The 12,603-nt window shown below is 34.8% G+C and overlaps 3 protein-coding genes across 4 annotated transcripts; 1 reads left to right on the top strand and 2 right to left on the bottom strand.

Annotated features, from left to right (window-relative positions):
* The first annotated feature begins 2,074 nt into the window (after positions 1-2,074).
* Positions 2,075-5,719, top strand: LOC107001950 (peroxisomal membrane protein 11D). Of its 2 annotated transcripts, none has more exons than XM_015199902.1 (8): positions 2,075-2,232; positions 4,132-4,338; positions 4,476-4,550; positions 4,627-4,701; positions 4,796-4,876; positions 4,986-5,060; positions 5,172-5,345; positions 5,459-5,719. In XM_015199902.1, the coding sequence occupies exons 2-8, from the start codon at positions 4,147-4,149 to the stop codon at positions 5,492-5,494; spliced, it is 708 nt and encodes a 235-aa protein (XP_015055388.1). In that variant the 5' UTR covers positions 2,075-2,232; positions 4,132-4,146; the 3' UTR covers positions 5,495-5,719. The 2 variants fall into 2 exon arrangements, with proteins under 2 accessions (XP_015055388.1, XP_015055394.1); XM_015199908.2 differs by having other exon boundaries at positions 2,078-2,333.
* A 186-nt stretch (positions 5,720-5,905) lies between these two features.
* On the bottom strand, positions 5,906-12,521 carry LOC107025162 (F-box protein At4g00755-like). The gene is given in 6 exon segments (XM_027915836.1): positions 5,906-6,318; positions 6,792-6,910; positions 7,184-7,353; positions 7,468-7,884; positions 9,712-9,870; positions 12,392-12,521. Coding segments are annotated over 5 exon segments (963 nt in total). The 5' UTR covers positions 9,839-9,870; positions 12,392-12,521; the 3' UTR covers positions 5,906-6,188.
* Positions 10,867-12,536, bottom strand: LOC107001921 (OTU domain-containing protein At3g57810-like). The gene is made up of 2 exons (XM_015199877.2): positions 12,414-12,536; positions 10,867-12,020 (listed from the first exon to the last, which is right to left on the bottom strand). Exon 2 carries the CDS (start codon positions 12,014-12,016, stop codon positions 11,090-11,092), a length of 927 nt encoding a protein of 308 aa, XP_015055363.1. The 5' UTR covers positions 12,017-12,020; positions 12,414-12,536; the 3' UTR covers positions 10,867-11,089.
* Between the last annotated feature and the right edge of the window lie 67 nt (positions 12,537-12,603).

Here is a 12,603-nt window from a genome sequence, read left to right as displayed (position 1 = left end):
TTTTTTGACTTATTTTATTATAATTATTTGAATTTCTTATTCTTATTTTGTTTTTTTCTTTCATTCCTTAGTTTAAAGAATAAAAAATTAAACTATTTTTTTGTGTGTGTATTGTAATTTAATTCATATTCGAAGAAAAAATTTGATAATCTACAATAAGTTTTACAAGAATATTAGTGAAACATAAATAAATTTGATTATCAAAATAATAATTATAAATTAGTCATTGAAATCAAAAAAAGTCAAAAAAAAAATATGTTTGACGAGGATTAAATTTACTCATATGGGATTATAATTATTTAGAAAAAAATAATAAAAATTTAGATTAAAATTATTATTTTTTTCATTTCCGTTAGAGGAAAAGGGTATATGTGAGCCATTTGTTTACAAGTAGGGGTATATATGGCCATTTGTTTACAAATAGGCGTATATATGAGCCACTTTCATAACAAGGGGTATATCAGCTCTAAATGACAAAGTTGAGGGATATATCAGACCCTTTTCCCTTTAAAAAATAAACACGAATATATTAACTTGATGTAAACACCCACTGCATAATTTTTTTTTTTTTTGAATTTCTTTACTTACATCTTAGTGGAGTCCACAAGAAGAAAAACAGACCTTAGCTGACGCTATAAGCCTATCACAGTTACAAACTTATCTTTGTGCAGTGTGCACCGCATCAGTACGCAACTCATAATAGCTACTTAAATTAAAATTATTGAACTATAAATTTTATTATATGCCATATATTTTTAGAATAATGTATAAATACCTTCTAATCTATGTCTGAAATCTTCGAGATAATCTGATACTATACTAAGGTTTTATTACCTCTTAAACTTATTTATAAATAGTTTTCTATTCTTTTTTTACTTACGTGACACTAGCTTGAAAAATAATATCAACGCACATTGAGCCCATTGAGCCCACAAGATAGCGTAACGTAAGTCGAAAAGGAATAGAAAATATTTATAAAATAAGTTCAGAAGGATAATAGGAATTTAGTATATTATAAATGTGTTTTTGAGATTACATATATTGAAAATACTCGTACATTTTCCTTAGATCTTATTTAATAAATTTCATTAAATATATAATTGTTTCGATATTTATACTAATGTGAGATCCATCTAAGAAGATAATTTGCTAAACAATTGTTTCTTTCATTTTTTTTACGATTGCCAGAAAAATCTTGATTACGCCATTGATTATAATGCGACAAATATAATATAAGTAATATTTTTCTAAGGGAAAAGGGTCTGATATACCCCTCAACTTTGTCATTTGGAGCTGATATACCCCTCGTTATGAAAGTGATTCATATATGCCCTTACCGTTATACAAACGGCTCACATATACCCCTGCCATTACAAAATGACTCACATATACCCTTCATTTAACTGATGTTAAAAAATTAGTTTTAAATTTATATTTATTACTTCTATTTTTTTTTTAAAATGATTTAGGGGTATATATGATTCTTCTATCAAAGTTCAAGGTATATTTTAATTTTTTTCATACATAAATTATTTTTTGACTTCTTTTATTATAATTATTTGAGTTTCTTATTCTTATTTTGTTTTTTTTCTTTCATTCCTTAGTTTAAAGAAAAGAAATTAAACTATTTTTTTGTGTATTGTAATTTAATTTCGTATTCGAAGAAAAAATTAGGTCATCTACAATAAGTTTTACAAGAATATTAGTGAAACATAAATAAATTTGATTATCAAAATAATAATTATAAATTAGTCATTGAAACAAAAAAAAGTCAAAAAAAAATGTTTGACGAGGATTAAATTTACTCATATAGGATTATATTTTTTAGAAAAAAATAATAAAAATTTAGATTAAAATAATTTTTTTTCATTTCCGTTAGAGGAAAAGGATATATGTGAGTCATTTGTTTACAAGCAGGGGTATATATGAGTCACTTTCATAACAAGGTATATCGACTCTAAATGACAAAATTGAGGGGTATATCAGACCTTTTCCCTTTTTTTAATAAATAGAATTGAGCATGGAAAGGAAAAATATTATTTTTAGTATATTTAACGTTAATAACGTAATTTTCGAGGACCAAGCAAGGCCTTATCAACAAGACCGCCTCACTCCCTCCCATATTGTATTACAACTTACAAGATTGAACAAACAGCTCAGACGCTACCAATAAACTGTTCCATTTTATAGGTGGTGTATATTTCAAGGCAAAACGCTGTGGCACGAATCCCCGTAAGACAACTCTATCTATATATCGACTTGCTTACTTTACAAATCAAATCTTCTTCTTCTATTTCTTTTTAGGGTCAATTCACGAACCCTTTTTCTAACAGGTATCAAAATTGATTCTTTTTCATTTCATCTGTCAATCGGCAAATGCTCTCTTTTTAATTGATTTTGTTTGGTACCAATTTATGGGATTGTTGAAAAGTTACACGTGTTGCGAATTTGTAATTATATCTGGTTTGATTCTATTGAATCTTTAATTACTGGGGGTTTCAGTTTAATAGTTTTTTTGATTCTATTAGATCCTTAATTCTTGTTTTTTAGCTTTAATATTTTGTCTGATTGCTGTGTTGAATTTTTTAGTTACTGGGTTTTTGGTTTGTATTACTGGGTCTTGCTTAATTTCTGCAAATAAAGATTGGATTTTTAATTATTTATTAGTTTCATTTGTTGTACTAACAGATTCGTTTCAGATGTATACATATATGTTGATGTTTATGAGTCCCTATGACAAAGATGTGTGTATTTTCTTTTCATACTATTTAATGCTTTTGTTTCAACTCTTTGTTTGTTGGTTGGTGGAAGTCATTGATGGTTGAGTCTAGGAGTTTCCAGTTTATCTGTTCTTGAGAATCTTTGAGCTAAATTTGGAGTGATGTCGAATGTATGATAAAATATGTGAGCTTGTTGGGAAGTCTCCTCTACTGCCATCCTGTTCTGTTTATGTAGCTTGAGTTAATCTGCTGTATGTATAACGATTCAAGATGTGGAAATAGGAACTTGGGGGTGTATCACTTTAGGTAAATTGGGTGTGGAGTATGTGGTTAATGGCTTTTACCAAACCACCAAAAAAAGTTTGTGATACTGAGACAAAATAATGGGGTCGTGAGGGAAGGATTATAAATGAGATATATTTAAGATAGCCTGTAAAAGCTTGGATAGAATCCATTTAAACCTGATAACTGTTAAATAGAAACAAAAAAACATCACCTGAATTGATTGTTATAAACAAATGCAATGTGCAGGAGTTGATAAAAATGACCCCTCAACAACTACCCCATAAGCTAAATAGACTTTGTTTGAGCATTCCCTTGTGTCTTGAGTAATAATTTCTGTGACGAAAAGAGGGGTATCTCGAAGGACCAGGAGAGATAGAATAAACCCTCACCCGTTTCTGCTAAGCTTTCCATCTCCAGGGAAAGGAGAAGTGGACATACTGAACTACTTATGCCCCAAGTATGGTTTACACACTAAAATAACGATTCAAATGCATGATAGAAATTCCAACCTCAAGATATGCAAAATAAATAGACACGGTATATGGTATTCATTGTTAAATTGCTATGAAGTCTATCTTCTTCCAGATAGTTTAATGGAAGAACTCCTAGTTTGCTTAGCTCATAGAATGTGTTTCTTCCTCTCTTACCATACAAATATTATGAAGGAATGAGATATGTCTGTCCTTTATCATCATCATCACTAATACGACTTCTTTGGTAATCAAGAGTCATTTGGCATCTTGGTTTCGAACTCTTATCTGATTCTTATTAGCTTCTCCTGTATTTAAGGTGTCAAGTCGGTTTCTCGAGTAGTAGCTTTTCTCCCAAAGAACTGGTGATTTTCTTTTACTCCCATCTATTCCTTTTTGAAAGGGGAACTTACAAGCAATGGACATACACTTGTCCAGAGCAATCTGGACACCCAGAATTATGAACACACTCTATGGGCTCATTGTAGTTTGTTACGTTTCTTTGCAACAAATATAAAATGGTTTTGTATGAGAGAAATAATTAGTTTGCTTCTGAGAAATGGTCAGAGCATATCATATCAAGGGCTGTATCTTGTCTTCCTATCACATATTCAAGTTCCTTATTATATTGACCTTGTGCAATTCTTATTTTGCAGTATTTGTAGAGTAAAATGAGTGCCTTGGATGCAGCCAGAGCAGAGCTTGCCCTTGCAGTCTTGTACTTGAACAAAGCAGAGGCAAGGGACAAGATATGCAGGGCAATACAGTATGGTTCAAAATTTGTGAGTAATGGAGAGCCTGGCACTGCTCAAAATGTTGACAAATCAACTAGCTTAGCAAGGAAAGTATTCCGTCTTTTCAAGGTTAGGTTACAGTGCAATTTTGCATATTCATATTAAGGGCATTTCTTTATTCAAACAATGGGCACTTACTATATAATAGCATTTATTTTCACCATCAGCTATTTTGATTTTGAGTCTCGTGTCCTTTACTGATGCAGTTCATCAATGATCTGCATGGGCTTATTAGTCCACCTGCCCCAGGAACCCCACTTCCACTCATCTTGTTGGGGAAGGTAAACACCAACTCTCTCTTCTTGTGATCTCTTTTTAATTCTCATGTTACGTGTCTAACAGTGCTGGTGATTCCAGTCTAAAAATGCATTGCTATCGACTTTCTTGTTTCTGGATCAATTTGTGTGGCTTGGAAGGACAGGCATTTACAAGGTATTAAATCTTTTGTATTATGTAGTCGTTCCGTTTCTTTAGAGATGAGACAGTGAAGGGAGAGTGTCATAAAATTCTTGTGTTTTTTACACAGAACAAAGAACGCACTGATTTACTTGGCAGGATCTCTCTCTTTTGTTGGATGGGTTCCTCAATATGTACTACATTAGTGGAGGTTACTTCTCATCTTACTATTCAGCATGTGAAATTAGTGCTTGATCATTGCTCCTAGTGTTTGCTTTTATGCCAATAGAAATAGATTGTCTCACATTTTGTTACCCCAGATTGGGGAGATTGGAAGACTTTCTGCATCAATGAAAAAGCTGGAGAAGGAACTCAAGAGTAGCAACAAATACAAGGTTTGCCAATTCCAAGCATCATCATGCACTATGGTTATTTGGCAGCACTGTGGAATTTTGCTTTGAAAGATTATTCTATATTAGTAATTTTTGGTGTATTTTGCATTGTAGGATGAGCAGTACAGGGTTAAGCTTCAGAAGTCAAATGAGAGGTCTCTAGCCCTGATTAAAGCAGGCATTGACATAGTAGTTGCTGTCGGATTGCTCCAATTGGCACCTAAGAAAGTCACTCCCCGCGTAACGGGAGCCTTTGGATTTGTTAGCTCCTTGATATCATGTTATCAGGTACTTGTTTATCAGAATCTTTTTATGCCTTAGATTAACCTGACTTCAAGAAATTCTTCCGTCAAAACTTGTAATGCCAGTGTATTGAGGATGTCTTATTTTTCCTTGTACAGTTGCTCCCAGCACCTCCAAAGGCCAAGACATCGTAAAAGGCTCTAATGCTGTTGATGAATTCCCAATATCCACTAGAATAATTATTTATGCTATGCATACTGCTTATGAGATCTCAGCAGTTTGTCTACATTTTACAGTATTTCACCTTGTTTACTGCATCTTTCATTTTGGTACAGAACTTTAATAATGATATGTCGTGTCTTAGATTCACTACATTTTAATGGTATGGCATTTCAAGGCCAGCTATTGTACGGCAAGAAGATTTCGAGTTCTAGCTGTAGTGACAACCATCTTAGAGAATGGAGGGTATTTACGAAAACTAAATGAAAAGAAAATCGTAACTTTGAGTTGCAGAGGGTGTTAGGAATGGAGGGATATATTTTCCAGAAGAAACTTCACGTCTCACTCTATCCATTACTTTGTAAAATGTTAAAAACTATTTCAAGTGAACGATCAGAGAAGGTTCTCTTTCATATCAAAACACACTAAATTCTTTTTCTTGTCCATTTAATAGCCTTCATTATTCAGCCCACCAGGTAAATCCAAGCACTAGTTAATTGGGATGTTTTTGGAATCTTGAATGAATCCTATTAGACAAGCTCTGCAACATGGATTAAAGAAACTCTCTCTTGTACTCGAGCACAAAGTCCCCAGACAGTTCGATGTTCTGTACGCCAAAGGCTGGACTGAGCGGTCGTCCTCTGACTTTCGAATCTTGAATGAATCCTATTAGACAAGCTCTGCAACATGGATTAAAGAAACTCTCTTGTACTCGAGCACAAAGTCCCCAGACAGTTCGATGTTCTGTACGCCAAAGGCTGGACTGAGCGGTCGTCCTCTGACTTTCACATAGTCAATGCTGCACATATGAATCAACAGTTTTCAGATCACATACGAAAGCAACAAGCACTGACATTTAACCAGAAAGGATGAGTCTTTGCCGTCTAAAAGAAAGAAGTTGGTGAGTGGTAAACATGGACTTATTAGATTAGGAAGACTGGAAAAGGGAACATTTCAAGTATAGATCGATATTTCGTTATTACTATAGGCAAATGAATATCCAAAGAAATTGCATCGTTCTTCTTTCAAAATTGTCCAAAGTTGCATTGTTCTCTAGTTTCTTTCAAAAATTACAAATTTAGGCCTCATTTCTTGAATTAGAAATTTAGCTTTTTTGAAGAGAAAATATGGGTTTCAATTTCTTTGACAAATGAAATTATTTACTCGAGCCTAATCAGTAATACATAGATGAAACAGCAACAAAATCTTGCTAACGGATAAACGAATAAATACGAAACAGAACTTCAAGACAGGTAAGTGTTGAACACTAACCATATGTAAAACAAGTTGTCGATGTCACATCTCTGAGCTCTGCCCAACAATTCAATCTGCAGATATCCACCTATACAAAGCACAGGTTCTGGTAACTTGAACTGCTGCAAGCGGTTTTCCTGACCAACAAAATTTGATCTGTTAATATTTCTATGCTAATTACACTATGACACTCCTTTAGAAGGCCTGTAGATGATGTTTCACTTTTTACTTATGACAAGACTTAGATGCCTTAGCTCTTTATCAGTGGTGAACTCTTCCACTACTTCTTTTTATTGTTGGAACTGTTCCACCTACGACCAGAATAAACTTGTTTGTGCCTCCACCAAGTAAAACAACAATTTAGTCAATAAGATCACCTGTGTTAGGATAAGTAAAGTTAATAACTGCACCTGTCTCATCTGGAATTCTTTCGAGGTATATGTCCATATAAACTTGTCATTAGCAGGCTGTAGCTTGGGGAAGTCCAGGAGATAACTCTTTTCTCTTGAGGATTTGAGATGTCCTAATCGAAATCAAACAGATTTCGCGGAGCATATGGGCCTGCCTCGGTGGAAATAAACTGAATTGCGAACATATTAGTAAAAGAGTGCCAAAAACTTTGGAAGTCTGATTATGAGTGGTCAAGAGGGCATCCAGTGCCACAAGGTGATGATAAGAGAGAATGAACAATCACCTTCAAAAGGTTGTATGTTAATTTCAGTGATACAACAAAGATCAGCTTTCAATTTGTAAATTAGTGTCTCGGGAGCATTGGGATCACTGTGCCCTATACTTGACCAATATGAAGGACTAATTCCATATCTGTTTGATGGAGCTAGAGTATTCACAATACTTTCAAATGGATAACGGTCCGTACTTGAAGCCCCGACTGCCTGACCCATGCAATCACTTGGGCATAAGTTTGATGTTTCAATATCTTGAAGTAGAGAAGCATAAACAATATGGTCTCTTTTTAGAGCCTCCCAACTGGAATTGCTAGACTCGTCTTTTCTTTCTGCTACTCTCAAATCTGGTTCCGTTATACATGTAATGCTAGAAAGCTGCGGAAACTTTCTCAGACACAGTTGCTTGGAAATTCCATTTATAGCCACTGCAAACAAATAAGAAGACCTTCAACTCATTCATTTCCCATATGATTTTAAACCTTCAATGAACTTCAAGTAGCAAAAAACGGCATCCCTAAATTTCTTGAATAAATGCTCATTATAGCATCAGTTTTCTGTATGAAAGAAATTCTAAGAAATTGATGCCCCGTCAAAATGACAGAGAGAGTGATGAAATTGGAAGGCTAACAGACCAAGATACAGTCACTAAGTTCTCGACTTCAACATATCTAAATTAGTGACACCACACACCAACCACAGAAGGAAAAAATGATATGCAAGTTTAGTGTCGCCAACTAATAATTTATCAAAAAAAAGTTATTTACAAAATACTACTCCCGATTAATTACTGCTTGCAAACTCGAAAGAAAATTTGCAACATGCAAATGGACAAGCTACACTCAACTAGATAGATCAGATGACATTTGAGGACAAACAAAAAGACCAAGTGAGCCATCACAACAAGATTATACTTCTAGAGAGAACCATCCATATAGCAATCCAAAAAATGGTGGTGTTTGTTTTCATAGAGAAATCAACTGTTTTTTTCGTTCTGAAGCAAACATATCAATGTTTCTAGAGAACTGGAAACCGGGATATAAGTAGTTTGAGATGGAAACAATAGAGCCTCAAGCAGGGGTATCCTTTCAGCTTTTGCAGAATTGCATTGTGTCCCCAAAAGATTCTTTACCTTTTTACTTTCTCTTCCTGGAACAGTCTTTTTCCTTCAACCGAAAAAAGAATCTTTTATTAAAAAACATGTTCAGTAAAAAAAAAAATTAATTTCGCTATATGAAAGCTTGAAAATGTTTTAGACCATTTTGAGAAAGTTCTACACTTCTCCCCCAAAACCAATTCATAGAACCAAATCCGAACACTCACTAGCCCCAAGAAGAAAACAAAAAGACAAACCAAACAGTTTTTTTTTCTGAAATTTCCTGTCGATTTAATACCGCGAAAAGGATTCAAGTTCACGGACTAATTAATTTGGTGTTCATGAAATATCTATCACAATTCTTCCCTTACTTAGCCACTCAGCCATCAAGTCATAAAGAATCAGGAATTGTGGAAAAAGGAAGATCTATGCAAAGTTTCTAAAATATAAAGAGAAACAAAGACACAAGAAACAGAGGTATATTAGAGGTCTTCACAGCCAAGGTAGGAAATGTATTGCAGTATTTCAACTTATATAAAAATTTCCGATGGTACTAGACATCATATTTGTAGATAGCAAGACAAACAAAAGGGGTCAGGTAATTTGGTCAAGGTCTAACCTTACATTTTGAACCTCAAGAGGTTCTCTTACATAATGTTCTTTGTCACATGCATTAATTAATTTGCTTGCACCTGGTATTTCAAGAAAAAATCAAAGAAATTTGATCATGATTGGTTGGCTGTACCCTTAAGAGGATCCTTCCTTTGTCTGAGGCTCTACTTATTTGTGCTCATTCCAGGCATATTCAAGTTGCAGATTTAGCGTCAATGCTCAAAGTAGGTGTAGATGCAAAGAAAGAAAATGTTACCAATGCAGAAAGGCTCTTTACTTGAGTATCTATAATGGTGAAAGAATAAAGGATAGTCAACTATGAGATCTTAGACACATTAAATATAGCAAGCATAGGTAAAAGACTAGAAGAGAATGGAAATAGGAGAATGCAATTTATGACTTATCATTTATAAAACATAACAACGTTGAGAGTGTAGTATTATGATAGATGAAAAAGAGAACAGGTTTTCAGTCTCACAGCCTAAATAAAGTACTAAATAAGGCAATAACTGCTTTAAAGGAAAAACTTAAGGCTTGAACGACACACCAAATTGACGCCAAAGGCATGAAACAGAGGCAGCACGGACCACATCAGCTGGATCATCCAAACGCATCAGAATGTTCAGAGACATGTCTGTTTCAAGCCATTGCACAAAATCAACTTGCGTCTCCATACCAAAGCAAATTTAATCAAAAGTTCCAAACCCTGATTCATCACAAAATACATAATTCATGCAATCAGCAAAATTATTCATATTGAAAAAGATAGAGTGGAAGTAAGTAAAATAAATAAAACTAAAGCCAGTTTATATTTGTTCCTGGGGCTACTGAAAGGCTCACGAAAATGGCTTTGCTTAAGCTGCTTTCAAGGAATGTAACTCCCGCATCAAGTCAGAACACACATAAAAATTCTCATCCTTGATGCATTAACCAATTTTCCAATTCAAAAACACCAAGAAGAAAAATCTGGAAACCATCTAACCAATGCAATGAGAAAGCAAAAATGAGGCAAGAAAGACAAGCATAGGGAAGATACTAACAGTTAGGTGCATTAAGAAAAGAAACGAAAATTAGCATGCAACCAAGAATTACCTACGCATCTGGAGTTCACCCAAAAAACTCAACAAAAGAATGAACGCCAATTGAACACACAGACCAGCAGAAACAGAACAAAACCTAGAGAATGGAACAATATGCATACAGGGATAGAGAAAATGGCCACTGTTTCCACCCTATTTTAGAAGTGGAAATGACATCACAATGGCTGCATTTACTGTGTAAACTTTAGAAGCCTCAAAACTTTCTTCATGGATAAACTAATTTCTGAGTTATCTGTAAGCACTGAGGAATCACTGTAAAACTGTCACTTTGCAACTGTGGGGTTACAGCATACCATTAACTAATAATAGGGAGGATGAGTTTTTATCATACACGCTACTTGTAGGTAAGAACAAAATATTACCACACTAAGCAATAAAAGTGATTGAGGATAGTTCCTTGTAGGTGAACGAACTTAAAAAAGAGTTCTTCTGGATTTAATAGTAAAAAAGATTCTCCATTTTAAGATCCTAATGCTTGGATATGCTAGAGTTTCACTAATGTATACAAGTATGTCTCTAGTGCATGAACAAAGTTAATGGATACACTTTTTTTTCAGAGAAAAGGAAAGGCTGCATTCATCTTGCAATCATTATTAAAAAGATACTTCAGAACTCAGACTTGATAGACAAATGGAGAGGAAAAATGGTTAAGAGTACACGATTCATCAAGGGAAGAACACAAACTACTAGAGAGCACATATTCAGAAACATCTCTCTTGACTATTCACATTCAGTCTACTTGTTACATTCTAGACAATAACATAGCTCAAAAGCCTGTGCATGTCTCTTCTCCTCCAAGATAAACATTTACAATGAATTTGCAGTTTAAAGTTTCGATCTTGGTCCTTTCTTCCCGGGAATGTGCAATGCATCGTAATGACCAAATCCGTGATACAGAACCTTAATAGGATTGTCCTTGCCATATTCTTGCCCGTATTCAGCAATAGAAATCAGGCCACTGGCGTCCTGGTCATACATGTAAACACTAATTGGCATCTGGAGAACATGAGAAGCCATCAAAAGTTCTGGTTCACCTCCCCACACATGAGAATTCCTTATTTGGGCAACATATGTGTTAAAATCACCTTCGATGAACCATTCGGTCTCTTCTCTCCTCTTTATAAATTCATCTGCTACTCTGGCCCGCAATTCATCTGCTAATTGCCTCTGTAAGTTCTCATTAGGAGGGGGCTTCCCTGATCTTACACAAGCACCATGAGCAACAGAACGAAATAAACATCTTCCATCTCCAGGTATACCAATTACAGAATAGTCAGTATAGACCTTCTTTCCATGCGAATAGCCAGTGGTTGAGGAATCACAGCTGTCTCCCATACTTCTTCCTGATGCTTCAGCATGTACCGGTTCAGAGGCAGAGCAGCAGACTAAAAATCCAATAAATAAACCTGCAGACGTATGATTTCGCTGTCCAGAATTACACCCAAATTTGCGAAACTTCGATTGAGTAGGTAAGAAAAGCCTCATATTCACATTTTGGGACCAGAAAGAAATATCACAGCACGCCTTCCTGCGACTCGCAGCAGTTGTAACTGTTAACGTGCGGCAGCTATTCTTCAGGTTGGAGTTAGAATACCCAATACATCTCTTTTGGGATCCCTCAAAGCTGATAGATGATGAGATACAATTTGATCTGGGTGCAGAAATAGTAAATTTTGCAGGGTTGATTGAGATATAAAAACGACATGAGCTGGCTGGTGATTGCAAGACAATATTACAGAAGCGGCTTGTCATTTATCTAACAGAAGCAAAAACAATTAGTAAATTCTTTGTCCCCAATCTATGTATCTCCCTCTTTTCTAGTTGCCAAAATTTTATTAATGTGAGAAGGTTCTAGTTATGGTCTGGAAGAGGCCAGAATTCAAGGCTCTGACTTATCCAACTAACCAGCCCCATAGGTTTTGGATACACCGACTACAGTTATACACAAGTGCAATAATCCTGGTCAAAAAGATAAACTTGAACCTCTATGAACCCAGAAAATTGCTCAAATCATCAATTAACATACAAGTTACTAGAACCAAATGAAATCCCTAATTTGTAGATGAAAACTAAGACAGTAGTAGCTTGTGCTTCTAGGCGAAAAAACTCAGATGAGAAAAGGCTAACCTTTAGAGAAGAGAAAGTTTACCGTCTACGAATCTGATACAAAGCCGACTGAACAAACGCTGTGTTTTCCTCAAATACCAACACTCTCTTGCGAGGGTTCGTATCTTACTTTATCCAAAACAAAGTAACCTATTGTTAATTTTATTTTTATGTCGTTAAATTTAGTGTGATCGCGTTATTATAATAACTTCATATTCCTTTTTTAAATAATT

This window comes from Solanum pennellii, chromosome 1 (assembly GCF_001406875.1).
Source record: "Solanum pennellii chromosome 1, SPENNV200".
NCBI classification, from domain to species: domain Eukaryota; kingdom Viridiplantae; phylum Streptophyta; class Magnoliopsida; order Solanales; family Solanaceae; genus Solanum; species Solanum pennellii.
Note: the sequence above shows the minus strand (reverse complement) of the source record. Positions and strands in the feature narration are given on the sequence as shown.

Coding starts and splice junctions, on each gene's coding strand:
- LOC107001950 (XM_015199902.1), top strand. CDS start 4,147: ATGAGTGCCTTGGATGCAGCCAGAGCAGAGCTTGCCCTTGCAGTCTTG. Junction 4,339..4,475: donor AAGTATTCCGTCTTTTCAAG/GTTAGGTTACAG, acceptor TTACTGATGCAG/TTCATCAATGATCTGCATGG. Junction 5,061..5,171: donor AGAGTAGCAACAAATACAAG/GTTTGCCAATTC, acceptor TTTGCATTGTAG/GATGAGCAGTACAGGGTTAA.
- LOC107001921 (XM_015199877.2), bottom strand. CDS start 12,016: ATGACAAGCCGCTTCTGTAATATTGTCTTGCAATCACCAGCCAGCTCA.